This window comes from Panthera leo, chromosome B4 (genome assembly GCF_018350215.1).
Source record: "Panthera leo isolate Ple1 chromosome B4, P.leo_Ple1_pat1.1, whole genome shotgun sequence".
NCBI lineage: Eukaryota > Metazoa > Chordata > Mammalia > Carnivora > Felidae > Panthera > Panthera leo.
The window spans coordinates 129,365,728-129,379,199 of NC_056685.1; the positions used below are offsets into that span (position 1 = coordinate 129,365,728).

At 41.7% G+C, this 13,472-nt stretch overlaps 1 protein-coding gene across 14 annotated transcripts in view; it reads right to left on the reverse strand.

Moving 5' to 3' along the window:
- RBFOX2 (RNA binding fox-1 homolog 2) overlaps positions 1–13,472 on the reverse strand; it is a 281,671-nt gene that overhangs the window by 12,818 nt on the left and 255,381 nt on the right. For 10 of the 14 annotated variants that reach the window (XM_042947680.1, XM_042947675.1, XM_042947674.1 and 7 more), the window contains 6 exons: positions 11,960–12,052; positions 9,107–9,167; positions 5,419–5,472; positions 5,206–5,298; positions 3,963–4,107; positions 114–153 (listed from right to left, as the gene is read on the reverse strand). In XM_042947680.1, coding sequence (XP_042803614.1) covers positions 114–153; positions 3,963–4,107; positions 5,206–5,298; positions 5,419–5,472; positions 9,107–9,167; positions 11,960–12,052 — 486 coding nt within the window. The remainder of the gene's footprint in view (positions 1–113; positions 154–3,962; positions 4,108–5,205; positions 5,299–5,418; positions 5,473–9,106; positions 9,168–11,959; positions 12,053–13,472) is intronic. The other 4 variants (XM_042947678.1, XM_042947677.1, XM_042947681.1 and 1 more) reach the window with 3 other exon arrangements.

Below are 13,472 nucleotides of genomic sequence, written 5' to 3' on the forward strand. Positions count from 1 at the left end.
CAAAGAAAAAACAAAAACAAAAACAAAAAAACCAAACCAAACCAAAGAAACAGAAAAAAAAAGGCTGGCTTGTCAGGGAATGGGGTCGAGAAGGCCCCGGTGTGTGTACTTACATAGAGGTCAGCACCGTAAAATCCGTCCTGGTAAACCACACTGCAGAAAATCCACACAAAAACAAAAACAAAAAAAACAAAAGAACAGAAACACATTCCGGTTATTGAGGACGGCAGCATGCACATGCGCTCTACACAGGCAGGTGATGTATGAATACGTAACCGGGGCTGGGGGGCCGCAGCGAGTCAGCGAGAGGACCGTGCACGGGCACGCGCACGTCGTACAGCTCCAGGACATGCGAGGCGGGAAGGGAGCGCGCCACTCGAATGCACACCGTTCTGAACGCTTGGTAATTAAAGGAGGGTTAAAACGATGAAAGCATTCCCAGAGGGCCTGACAGAACTATCAGAACTCTGCTGGATTAGAAACATCAACTTCTCATACCTGGAGTTGTTGTTGTTGTTTGTTTTTTTAAAGCTTGCCCTTGGAGGAAATTTTCTTTAAAGAATTTCAAAATGTGTGTGTGTGTGTGTGTGTGTGTGTGTGTATGCGTGTGTGCGTGTGTGCGCGTGTGCGTGGGTTAGGGAGGGGGGAGAGGTACGGGGAAAGGGGGTCTAACATAAGAAAACTGAACCGAAAGAATCCCATTAGGGCAGGACCTGTACGCAGAGTATGTCCCAAGATTAGGTTTAGCGTTTTGTTTTGTTTCCTAGAAGTATGTACGTTTTTCCTGATATCCATACATCACCTGCTTTTTACCCTGCACATTAGACATGCAGTAAGATTTGGCTGATCACACGAGCATGCAAAGTATTATTATTCAGCATTTTAAGAACCAATGCAACACCTCAGAAAAACAAGTCAATCAATTCTGACCAAAGTAAACAGAGAAATGTAATTAAAAAAAAAACACAACCAAAAATACCCACAATGCATTGCTTTCACAAGCAGAGATAATGAGCTAAAGGTTAAGGTGATTGGTCCAAGGTCCGAGAATTGAAAAGGTGCAGTGGGGATCCCAGATAGTAACAATATAATCCAGAGTGGGAAGGAGTAACTGCAAGATTTTAGGGGCTTTTTTTTGACCGTTAAGAATATTCATGGAACTCTGAAAAATTAACTGATAACTGACGTTTTGGGCATGACCAAGGATCATCCTGTTTTAATTAAAAGGATAAAATGGAGAACAGTAGCTGATTAGGAATTAGAAGGGTTTATTTTCCTGTTCAGAAAAATGAATTTTTATCAAACAAAACACATGAATTTGGGGGTTTTTTTGTTTTCTGTTTTTAAAGTCCTGGGCAACACTAAACTATGATAATCGTAGATTTCAAACCTTTTGAGGTATTTTTGTGCATATAGACTTTCCCCAAAACATTACTTTGGGACCAAAAGACATGGAACAGACGTAGAGACAAAAGATAAGACTTTCTTCTTCGCATGTGTTAAATCAAGATTTGGATATTCTAAATGAGAAGATCTGTTTATTGTTTATTCAACTAAGCAAGCTGGAAATTTTCAGCACTACCTTCTCTGTTGTAATAAACTAGTAAGTGAGGTCTTTAAATCATATTTTTAACTTGAATGTGAAATAACTTTTTTTTTTTTTTTTTTGCAGGTGGCTGGAAAGTTTCTGAATTCTACTTATTACAATGACATTTTGTTGGGTTTACAGGACAGTACGGTCACACTTTGCAATGCCCCAAATGTGCTGTGCATTTGTATTACAAAACAGGCAAATTAAATTCCTCTGTGACGCTCACTTAGCTAAGCCCTATCCGGTTTCATCGTCTCCAACTGCAGTTAAAGTTAGATATTAGAAAGTAATCTGCCTCTCAACTGCATTTTATTAGAAAAGACATTTGCTCGTAACGAGAAGGCTGACAGAATGGAAAGCACTGAGGCCAAGTGGTGATTAATTAACCTTCAACTATTTCAGCAGGGGATCCAGGCAAAGATTACAAACATCTCTTCGATACAGAACAGTGGTGGCATTAAAAGCAGGAATACAGTTTACCCTAAGTTACGTCACTCACTGGGAATATTTACCTAAATTCTAGAAGAATTCTAATATTCCCTGTATCAAATGCCATAAGGAGGCTAGAACACAATGATTAAGGATGAAAATTAGTTTACTAAGCTGAAAAGCAATTTTAGGCCATTCCCCATAAAATACTGGACTTATTCCTTGCCATCTTCCATGTAAACCGGTGGTTTAGTTAATAAAAAAGAAAACATGGGAAATCAGTGTTCAATGTAATGCACAGAGATTGGTATGATTAGACATAAAGATAAAAATATCTTTGAGCGAACGTAATCCTGACACAGAGTAGGGAGCGAATGGGTTCTCAGGTTTGGCCAATATAGTGAAATGAGCTACAGTGACTAAAACAAATCCCAACCGTTTCATAAAGTAAACTCGGGAATGTTACAAAATAAAGAAGTCCCATGTTTCTGGCAAGTGGCATCTCTTTGCGAACGTGACAGTAAACTCTCCTGGACTGAAATGGAAGACGCTTCGTGAACAATTTTCCTGGTGTGTAGAACTTCCAAAACGTCTGTTTTTATGTCTGACTTGAGTATCTCTCGATGAAATAATACTGCATCTTTATTCACTTCTTTAAAGAGATGTCAGAGGTTGAAGGTCAAAGCTCAAGTTGAGAGAAGAAAGAATAAAATTAAAAGCAAGTGATGGCAGAGGATGGAGATGATGGGATGCATGGGATTTAAGCATCTATAAGCTGCAAACAAAAGTTTATTTCTAAAGCACTTCCCTTCCAGCGCCTCTTGGAGCCTGTCTATTCCAACATGCACACGTGTCTAATAAAAATGCCTGAATTCTGTGCAATGGAGGACCGCTAATGGCACGTCCATTCGGTCTACGAACGAATGCTGAGTTCGTAGACCTCCAAGCCAATTCTGCTGTCAGAAAAGGACCTACAGAGAAGGCTCTTTCCCTTTGTGTTTTAACTAAGGAGCAATGAACAGGCCCCCCTGCCGCTGGGTTTACTCCTCGGAGAGAATATGGAAAAAACCTGTCATAGGCAGAGAAAAGATGGAGAACACAAAGGTCACATCTTTGAAGAAAGGAAAGTCCTCAGGACAACTAACTTCTAGAAGTCGACTCCGTATAAAAATATACATTTGCGGCTGGCACCGAGAAACACGTGGAGACAAAACCTGTCACCTTCACTCCTTCTCCCCCATTCAGTAGCAAAGGATTTATTTGTTGCTATGGAATCATTCCACTGCATGAGGCACCCTCCATACAAAAATCAAAGGGTGAAGGATGCTCCGCTATATCAGCTGTTTTACCATCATTCAGAAGCCAACTGTAGTTTAATTCTTCCTACTTCTCCCTTTCTCCCTGGATTCAATTGGACTTGGTTCATCTTTGAATTAACCTCTTTTAATCCGTCTCCTACAAAGAAAGCAAATCCATTGTGGGTAACTAGTTCTGCTGTTCACCACCCAGGCAGTGAAACCAAAAGGGAGGGCGATGTGGCAGCCTCGGCCCCAACACAGGGTGGTGACAAGGGGGTGAACACAGCAGATACGGTCTTGTACTACAATCTGGAGCTCCTATTTCGGTTCTCTGCAGGAGTGTTAATCCACATTCGTGCGATGCTGAGTGAACTGCATGCCAACACACTGCTAGTAAACACAAGACAGTTCTGGCTGCTGTCTTAAGCCATGAGGGCTTAAGGTGGCCGAAATGAAGATTTATATAATGAATCGGTATTTGGTCACATTCTGACGATGGTATATTTTGGTTCTTGCCATCTAATCCAGTAATTTGCAAATATTCAGAGAATCTCTACAATGTGGCACGGCAACGTCCCAGAAGGTGTGAGAGGGCCATGGTATTCTTTTCTGTCCAGCTGCTTATTTTGGAATCTAATGCTTACCCTGGATAGGCGGGAATGGCTGTTGGAGGTACCGCTCGGACTGCCCCATAGACCGTCCGCCCTCTGCCCCTCAGATGGGCTCCTCTGAAGGCGGCCGCCGTGGTGGCTGCAGTCGGGTAAGGGAAGCCAGGAACTAAAGGGAGACCCAAAATATGACAGGAATGTCAACTTGCATTCAACAGCAGGGCTACAATCACAACCGGCTTTGAACCGATTCCAGCAAAGGTTCAAAGATATGTACCACATCTTTCCTGAGAAAGAAATGGAGAGACCCGACACGCAAAGGCTCATGATGCCATGCTCTCTCTGTTCGTCACCAATCTTGAGTGAGCGCACTCTGCTCCTTCCCAGCCCTGGCATTACAGTGCAAGCTGGTGAGAAACAGGTCGAGAAGGTCCGAGAACCAGTGCCGGAATAAGAGACTTTTCACTTGGGGGGGGGGGGGGGCGGGGGGCAGCAGTTTAAATCGACTGATATAAACTCTTTAACTGGCCCATTGCTAATCTTGTTTCCACACGTTATTATGTGCATAGAGTAATTCTTCTTTGTAAGAATATTCTTTTGTGTTTGTACGCGGTGCCAACCTCCAAGGCACACAGTAATCTTTAGACATTTCATTAGTCCACTTTATTCTTTTATCCAAAATGTTTTAATCCAGAAATGTCAGGGGAGAGGGAAACTACTTGTATCCTTCAGGGAGGCAGACAGTTTCTAAAAACCTATTTTAAATGTGCTATCCTCTGGAAAGCACATACCGACATTTATTCCACATTCACTGGGCTCTTTTTAATTTTACCTTTCGCTGGAGGAAAATGGCTCAGGTCCGGAGGACTTCAGAGGTTTCAACGGAACTGAGAATAATCATGAATACTGGAGGTGCTTCTGAGCGATGTTCTACTGAGGGCCCAAAACTGACTGGCAGAGAACACGTATAACCCATTCTGTCAATACCCATGTCTTGTTTTCTTTACTGTCGAGAGCAGACTCAACTGTTGCTCACATGGCCTTACCCCCTCTGCCTTTTCCAAGTGTTTATGCTCCATGGCTCTCTTAATATCTGGTCAGCGAGATTCTAACACAGGTGGAGCAAGGCCAGGGCACTGTAATAGCACCGAACTCTCTCGAGAACACCTCCTTTTCAGTTACGTGCTCTACCTGGGGTGGGGGTGGGGGGAAGACTAGCACACATCACTCTGTACTCGCAACAGTCAAACTCCACGCCAGGCCAACATAGGCTACTTACTGATTAAAGGAATGTAAGTGTTAATACTCCCTCTTCCTGATAGGGGCACTGCTGCATCATTGCCTAAGGACACGTCTGCTTGAAAGCTGGAGGCTGGTTGCGTTAAAAAAAAAATTAAGAAATGCAAAAAGATTACAAAGGAAGAGCAAGGTGAAAAGCAACACATGTTTTTGCAGTTAAACAGCACGAATGGAAAAATCAACATGGTACTACCTGCATATAACTCAGGGCCATATACAGCTCCCACCACGGGGCTTAATTTCCAACCTGAAACGGAAGAGAGGACAGTGAGCACTTCAAACCATGTAAGGAGCACGGTGAAAAGGACCGACTGGTGCATGTGCAAGCTGGCTTCAGATATCCCTGCATTTACTTTTACCCGTTGGAGAGTGCCAGCTGGGGGGGTTATGTGAGAAGGTCAGGACACTTCCATACCAGGGTATTTTTTTGGTAAAGTTTATTTATTTATTTTGAGAGAGACAGCACGAATGGGGAGAGGGGCAGAAAGAGGGAGAGTGAGAATCCCAATCCCAGGGCTTGAACTCACGAAACCACGAGATCGTGACCTGAGCCGAAAAGCGAGAGTCAGATGCCTGACCGACTGAGCCACCCAGGCGCCCCCACACCGGAGTTTGTTTGCTTATTTTTTAATGTTTATTTACTTTTAAGAGACAGAGAGACAGCGTGTGAGTGGGGAAGGGGTACTGTGATGGCGCTTTCTATTCTAGCTACTTTATAATTCAAATTTGCATTCACATCTGAGCTGATCTTCAACTCCGTGTTCAAGTATACCACACTGATGGAAAGCTGGGTAAAGCTGAAATTCCCTTTCTTTGGGATTTACTACTGGGATCTTGTTGTAGTTAACCTCAGCCAGTCAACGAGAAGAGACATACAGTGATAAAATTCAAGGTGCATCCCCAACTTCATGCATGTCTTGGGATGTCCGTTTGTAATGAACACACTTAAGTTAATCAGTCATTTTAACAAATGGATACTGGATTGCTGTTGAACATTAGCTTAAACAATTATAAACTTTGAATTATTCCCAGAATTAGCTTTGATGTCAATTTTATTTCTTCGTTCCCGTTTTTTATATTTATAGAAATGTAGCAGGTGTTAAAAAAAGTATTGTTGCCCACTGAGAGTTACAGAGTACACAGAATCCCATACGAACACTTTAATCAGTAGACATTTATTGATTTTTACACATAAATAAGCAAAAAAAAAATGTGCCATTATTTTTCTGAAAGACGAGAGACTGTACTTAAGAGAAAACCCATTCATTCTGAACCAATCCAATCCTCTGTTATTTTATATGCTCATAGATGGTGAGGTTTCCTCATTATTTCATATAAAAACTGGGCAAATATCTGGATTCAAATCCTACTGAAGTTGTAAGAACACAAATGTTCTCCAATGCCAGACAAATCAAGTGATTCCAACCAACGTAAACTACACTGCTGACTGAGAATTCACCAGAAGGCACAGAGCACTCTTATCAGAAGCTCTAACCACAAGGAGCTGCAGGGTTCTAAAGTTTGGCTCAGTGGGGCGCCTGGGTGGCTCAGTCGGTTGGGCATCCGACTTTGGCTCAGGTCATGATCTCATGGTTGGTGGGTTCGAGCCCCACATCGGGCTCTGTGCTCAGAACCTGGAGCCTGCTTCGGATTCTGTGTCTCCCTCTCTCTGTTCCTCCCCTGCTTGCACTCTGTCTCTCTCTCTCTCTCTCAAAAATAAATAAAGATTAAAAAAAATAAATAAATAAAATTTGGCTCTGCTAAGGCTTGAATATTAATTTAGAATAATATTCAAAAAATGATTCTTTTCTTTCCTACCAATGGTATTGTTATTTAAGCATTCCTGGAAGTAATAATACACATGTTAATAATGGCATATAATGGTATGCTGTCAATAATACTTCAGGTATGTTTTAGTTCTGTACAATTTACAAAGTAGTTTTGACCTTCACAAAACCCGAAGGGAGAGAGGTAAGACAGGTGCGACATCTGGGACCGCAAGTAAGTACTATCCTTCTCTGGGCTTAATTTCCTAAATAATAGACTAAGAAGGTTGGGTTGGATGACTTCTACAGAGCCTTCAGGGGCTCAAATTCTGTGACTGCCAATTCATAGTGATGAAAACAGAATCAGCTTTAAAAAAAAATGGGCCCAGGGGCGCCTGGGTGGCTCGGTCGGTTAAGCGTCCGACTTCGGCTCAGGTCATGATCTCACGGTCCGTGAGTTCGAGCCCCGCGTCGGGCTCTGTGCTGACAGCTCAGAGCCTGGAGCCTGTTTCAGATTCTGTGTCTCCCTCTCTCTCTGCCCCTCCCCTGTTCATGCTCTGTCTCTCTCTGTCTCAAAAAATAAATAAACGTTAAAAACAAAAATTTTTAAAAAATAAAAAAAATAAAAAAAAAAAAAAATGGGCCCAAGGACAAAATGAAGAGTCAAATCTAGAAGTAGAATTTCTGTCTTCCGAATTCCAGTTGGCGACTCTTTCTACCACCCTGTCTTCCCTGGATTTATAGGAAATCTGACACACTTTGCCTCTCCTTCCTATGTTGTTTACACTGGGTTATTATCAAAATTGCAGAAACTCTGGGGCGCCTGGGTGGCTCAGTTGGTCGAGTGTCTGGCTTTAGCTCAGGTCATGATCTCGTGGTTCGCCAGTTTGAGCCCCGCGTCAGGCTCTGTGCTGACAGCTCGGAGCCTGGAGCCTGCCTCGGATTCTGTGTCTCCCTCTCTCTCAACAAACAAACAAACAAACAAACAAACAAACATTGCAGAAACGTCTGTTTTTGTGATGGCAGTGAAAAAATATCAAGAGGTAAAGGGGGAGGTGGTGGTATCACATGATGTACCATTGATAAAATGGGTAGGGAAAATGTAAGTTAGGCCAATAAATGCAAATTATGCTGATCTGTACCATCTGTTTGAAAAGCGGGGCTAAATCTATCTATTGAAGACATCATGGAATAGACTAAGATACTTATCCTTGATTTAAGACATCACCAGCACATATTGTCATACTCTAGCAGTAGATTCGAACTTTTACAAAACAGAAAACACCCCACTTGGCTCTAGATAAAATTTTATGCAGAACGCTGAAGTACACAACGGAAAACGAGAAGTTGCTGGAGGTCTCAAGACCCCATTCATGGGCTTCCTTTCCACCCTCCCCAAGTGGCCCCGTAGAACACAGCTGGCAAAACCGCTGCTTGTACGGCAGATTCAAATAAAGTTCCAGCTCATTTAGATAAACGTGAGTCCAGATTAGACTGACGAGTGATGGAAGGGTTCTGCTTTTGTTAAGCAAAACATTCACAATGTCTCCTTCTCAATGAGAAACATTTATGAAACCCACTATATAGCATGGGGTCACGGGACAAAATAGAAAATGCGCACGCGCGCCACGACTTTTATCTCAGAGCATACCTTTAAAAGGAGGGCAAGGGGTCAAGAATTAGTCCACTCATGCTCAGGAGCGGGCAGGAGTCAGTAGTAAAAGTGAGCAGTGGTGGGCACCTATTACAGACAAGCCTAACGTATCACGAACGACTACAGCAGCTAAAAGTGAGGGTGCCTTAGTGGGATCCCCCATTGGGTTAACAGGTAACCTCAAATGATGTGTTCACGCTGTGTGTCAGATGAACTTTACTGAGACCATTACAGCTTAATAACTTAAAAACTCAGCTTAGTTCTAAGAAAAGAAGCAAATTTGCAGAAATAAACTATTCTCCTAGGTAAAGAAAATACTCCCATGGTAAAGAAAATACTTCCATGTTCATTAAACAAGCTGCCTTAAGACTGAAACTGAGATTCTTTGAGGAGTATAAAAAGTTCCTGTATTAATACAAGAACAAATGACATCCTTCTGAAGATGATGCGTAATCTCTTACCATTTGCATATGGTGTGACCATCTTCTTATTGGTCATTACGCGTGCTGTAGCATTATTCACCTAAAAATACAAAGGAGAAAGAAGGGGCAGGGAGAAAGGAGACCACGTTAGGGAACACGGAGTTGCTCATCCAGTAACACAGCACTCAGTTTAATAAAATGTAAATTTCAGAGAATATTGATTTCAACAATTAATATAGCAATATAAAATATTAATATATCATATTTTAATTAAAGTGTTTATTAAATGAGGCTAACAAGAGTAAAATGCAGTTTCTTAGTCTCCAAATGGAAAACTAGGGCTATTTTACCACTAAGTACTCCAAAGAAAAGACACATTTGCCAAGTTCTTTGGAGATCTCTTAAATAGAGAAGTCTCTGAATTATGGAAAAAAAGTAAATTGGAAACAACTCTGTTTGCACATGAACTTTGAAGTTCATTAGTAAAACAGAGGCTTGCCACATGGGTCAGGAAATAGATTTACAGGAAGATAAGAAAATAAATCTGTGGATTTCACCCGTTCTCATGTTCAGCACTTTTGATGTTTGTGCAAGATTTTGCTGTTTGAGGTTAGTTAAAAAGAAAAAAAAGATATCAGAACTTAGATTCCCATGTTGACCGGCTTCAGGACCGTTCTGAATTTTCTAGACTATGTGGTCTATCCATTGAAGAACAATGCTTTCAGAAGGCTTTTAAATTAGGCACTTAAGCCTTATTTGTTCAGTTCTTTTATGTTTCTTTTGTTTTATGGTACTGTCCACCCTCATTACAGAACTGCGTAGTTTAGAGCATTCTCAGTGCTAGGGTGAGTAAATGTTACAAAGATGAGGAAGAGACGAATGGAGCTTCGAAGCCAGAAAACTGCAGCCCAGTGTCAGAACCAGCTTAAAGCTCTTGCAAGGAGGGTGCAACGTCACCACAGAACCTGACTGTGTACCGTGCCGTCAGGTCATTAAACAGGCCAGCTTTCAAAAGCATTACAAAACACACCAAACAGAAACGTCTTGCTTCGCCTCTGGGGATTTACATTACAGTTAAGTTTGGATGGTGCTAAATCCGTGTTATGGAGAGACCAATTTTAGGTGGAACTGGAATCAAAAAACATCTTGAGATGTCTTTTCGGATTTGCATAGTGGTAATCTTCCTTTGTGAGGAAAAGAAACTCCATTTACTCGAGTTTGAGCCACCAAATAATATAAACATTTCACATTTAAAAAGAAAGAATGGGATACAACAATGATGAGACTGAGAGCATGCAGTTAAAACACACACACACAAATAAAAGAAAGAAAAAACAATCAGTTTTGGAAAGAAGGGAGAGAGTGGAGAGCGAGGTTCTTACAGACAAGGATTAGAAGGGGGTCAGAGCGGACACTAGCTGCTAGAGCAGAAAGCACCCAAGCACTAACAGGAAAATGGCCAGAACCAATCAGAAACCACCGGTCAGCAAAGACCCAGCAGCTGCAGGGAACAGAGGGAAGGGGCAGGGAGCGGCCGAGGGAGAAGGATGGGAGCCGAACTCGGGGAGAGAGAACACAGCAAGGCAGGGGAGGGGGAAAGAAAAGAGAGAGTGGGGGCGGGGAGGGGTATCATGGGCAGGAAAGAGAGCTGTCAAGGGCAAGGAGAGGACAGTCAGAGCTACAAACAGAGGTCTGGGGAAGAGGAAAGGAAGTAGGGGCAGGGAGTGCATTAATAAAACCAGCCAAACTTGGAGTTCAGGAACTCTGAGTAAGATGTGCAAGGGGGAAAAAAATCACCATGACGTCAGTAATCAAACAGCTCAGACTGCTACAAACAATATGTACATCCAAAGTCCAGGCGGCATTACTCAACAGCATTGAAAATAAAAAGGGGAAAGGAAAAGGGAGAGGAACAAGTCAAATCACATTTTGTAGTGTTAATGTGAGATGGCAGATGGACTTTTTCTTTCTTATTTAATTGTTTTGTAATTAACAATTTAAAAAGCTTCTTCTCTAGTGCTTTGTTTCACTTACCGCCCACGGGCACCATCGCCAGCATTGTGTATAGTTACCATGGAAAGAGGGAGTCAAGTGAAGGGCCCTAAATGCTAAACCATTGGAAAGGGAGGGAGAAAGCAAAATATGCAGACATCTTACTCAAAATGGTGGCTTTTATATTTCAATACTTTAAAAAACTGGGCAAGGGGAAAGGGGCCAGTTAACCTTCACTGCATTGTTCAAAAGGGCTGGTGAACACCAGGTGGCAGCCGTCAAAGCCTCGGTCGGAGGATTTTATCCATTCGTGGTTGACGTTCTTGACATTAAATATATTCAAAAACCCCATGAGATTTGGGTTCTTTCTCCCCCGCCCCCACAACCTCTAAGGTCTTCTAAATTCCTTATCACACGCTCATGGAGGCGAACTGGCCTCCTGACAAGGGGATACTGGCTGGATCTTTGATTCAATACAGGACACAATGTCGTAAGCTGGATTGTTTTTAGACATTTACAAAGTTAGTTTCGTTTTGGCCTGATCACAGGTATTCACATGGAGTCTCGCAAACTGAAGCAAAGGAAAAAAATCAAGAGAGCAGAAGGATGAACATTTCGGAGGAAAAAAGTAAATGAAAAACAAATACACATAGACACGCACACAAGTAAATCAAAATGAAAACCCCCGCACAACTGAAAACTGAGGGAAGGAGGGTAGAAGGGTTATTTGTACACATTTTAGTGCAAGAAGGTGAAGGACAGAGAGACACGTACACACATACACGTGTGTGCAGACACACAGACAACGAGACAGGGTTCCGAATGTGAAATAAGGGGGGCAGTACACGAAAGAGAGAAATAAAAATATAAACCGGAAATTGAATTATTGAAGACATGCACCTCGATTTTACGGCCCTCTACCACGGTGCCGTGTAATTTCTCCCTGGCCCTGTCTGCATCAGCACTATTCTCGAAAGTTACGAACCCGAATCCCTGCATGCAGCGGGAGAAGGGGGGAAAACATGCGTATCGTTATATTGAAATACTGATCTCTTGGTAAACAGAGAAAAAATATCACAGTATGAAACCCACATTGGCAGTACTAGTCACATTTTTGGCCCATGCATATTTTGTGAAGGGAAATTAAATCCAATAAAAGAATAAAGAACTGTAGCAGTAGTAGTAGTAATAATCATAGTAATAATAATGGCAACAACAATAATAATGATAATGTAATTAACAACAGTAACAATAATAAAGTAAAACATAAAGCATGTGAGGCCAGACCAAAATTAAGGTTTAGAGTTACTCGGGTCAAACCATTTCACCAAGAATCTGAACTTTTTTTTTTTTTTTTTTTTTTAAGTGTTCTTTCTCTTTCAATTCATGCTGTTAATACACACGTCCCTTTACGTAATTCTAAAAACAAAATCACATAATTAAGTCTGCCATTCCCCAGCAGCTTCTCCATGAAACCTTATATTTAGGGGCATTCGCTGTATAAAGAGATTTTTTTTTTTTAGGAGAGCTCATCATTCTAGCCCCACTTTGCCTGTTGCTTGTATCACCACAATTCCTCTGGGGCCAGAATAATTGAAAAAACAGTCTCGGTCTACAATTCTGTAGGTACTGGGTGTGGAAGACGAGAGCACCTGTGTTCATCTAAGCTAATGAAAATATCACTAAGCAGGGGGCAGTCAATTATGACTGGCACTCAGAGTAAAAATAGGTTCAGCTGAGTTCCAGAAAAGAGCTTATCCAAATCTGCCTAAATTATACATTTGTTGAAGCTGACATCTGCTACTGAATGTATTAGTGATTTTCCGTATAGAGGGGAAAAAAGGAATAATCAAAAGGCAGTGGGAATGAGATCTAGGTTAGTGACATCAGTTGTACACTATTCGCCACGAAAAGAATACCATAAAACAGCAATGCAGCTGCTACTCAGAGTTAGAATTAATTTATTTGTGCACTGTACACAAATAAATTATATGGAGCTTTTCTTCATTAAGTAGACAAACCAGGAGCCAGGGGGTCACCCCACTTACTCCTATGTTCACATTTATCTGAAAATTCTCCGTCAAAATCACCAGGATTCACGATATACTTACGTGACTCTCTCATCAAGCACTGTATCCGTTGCCTCCTAGGCACTCTGTCCTTATCTTTCCACTCTGTAACTATCACCTTCTCTCAAGCTATTTACATCTGTGAGTAGTAAATTCTTAGGATTTTTTGGGAAAGTGCTAATTTCTCAACAGCTTCACTGTCCCTCTGGCATTCTTTGAACATTCCACAGTAGGACAACCTGGAACCCTTCATTTGTTATTTATTTTTACTGAAGCTCTGCTGTTCTCCATGATGAGCATTTCCATATACATATAAAACAGGTTCTTATCTGGGATGGTAAATG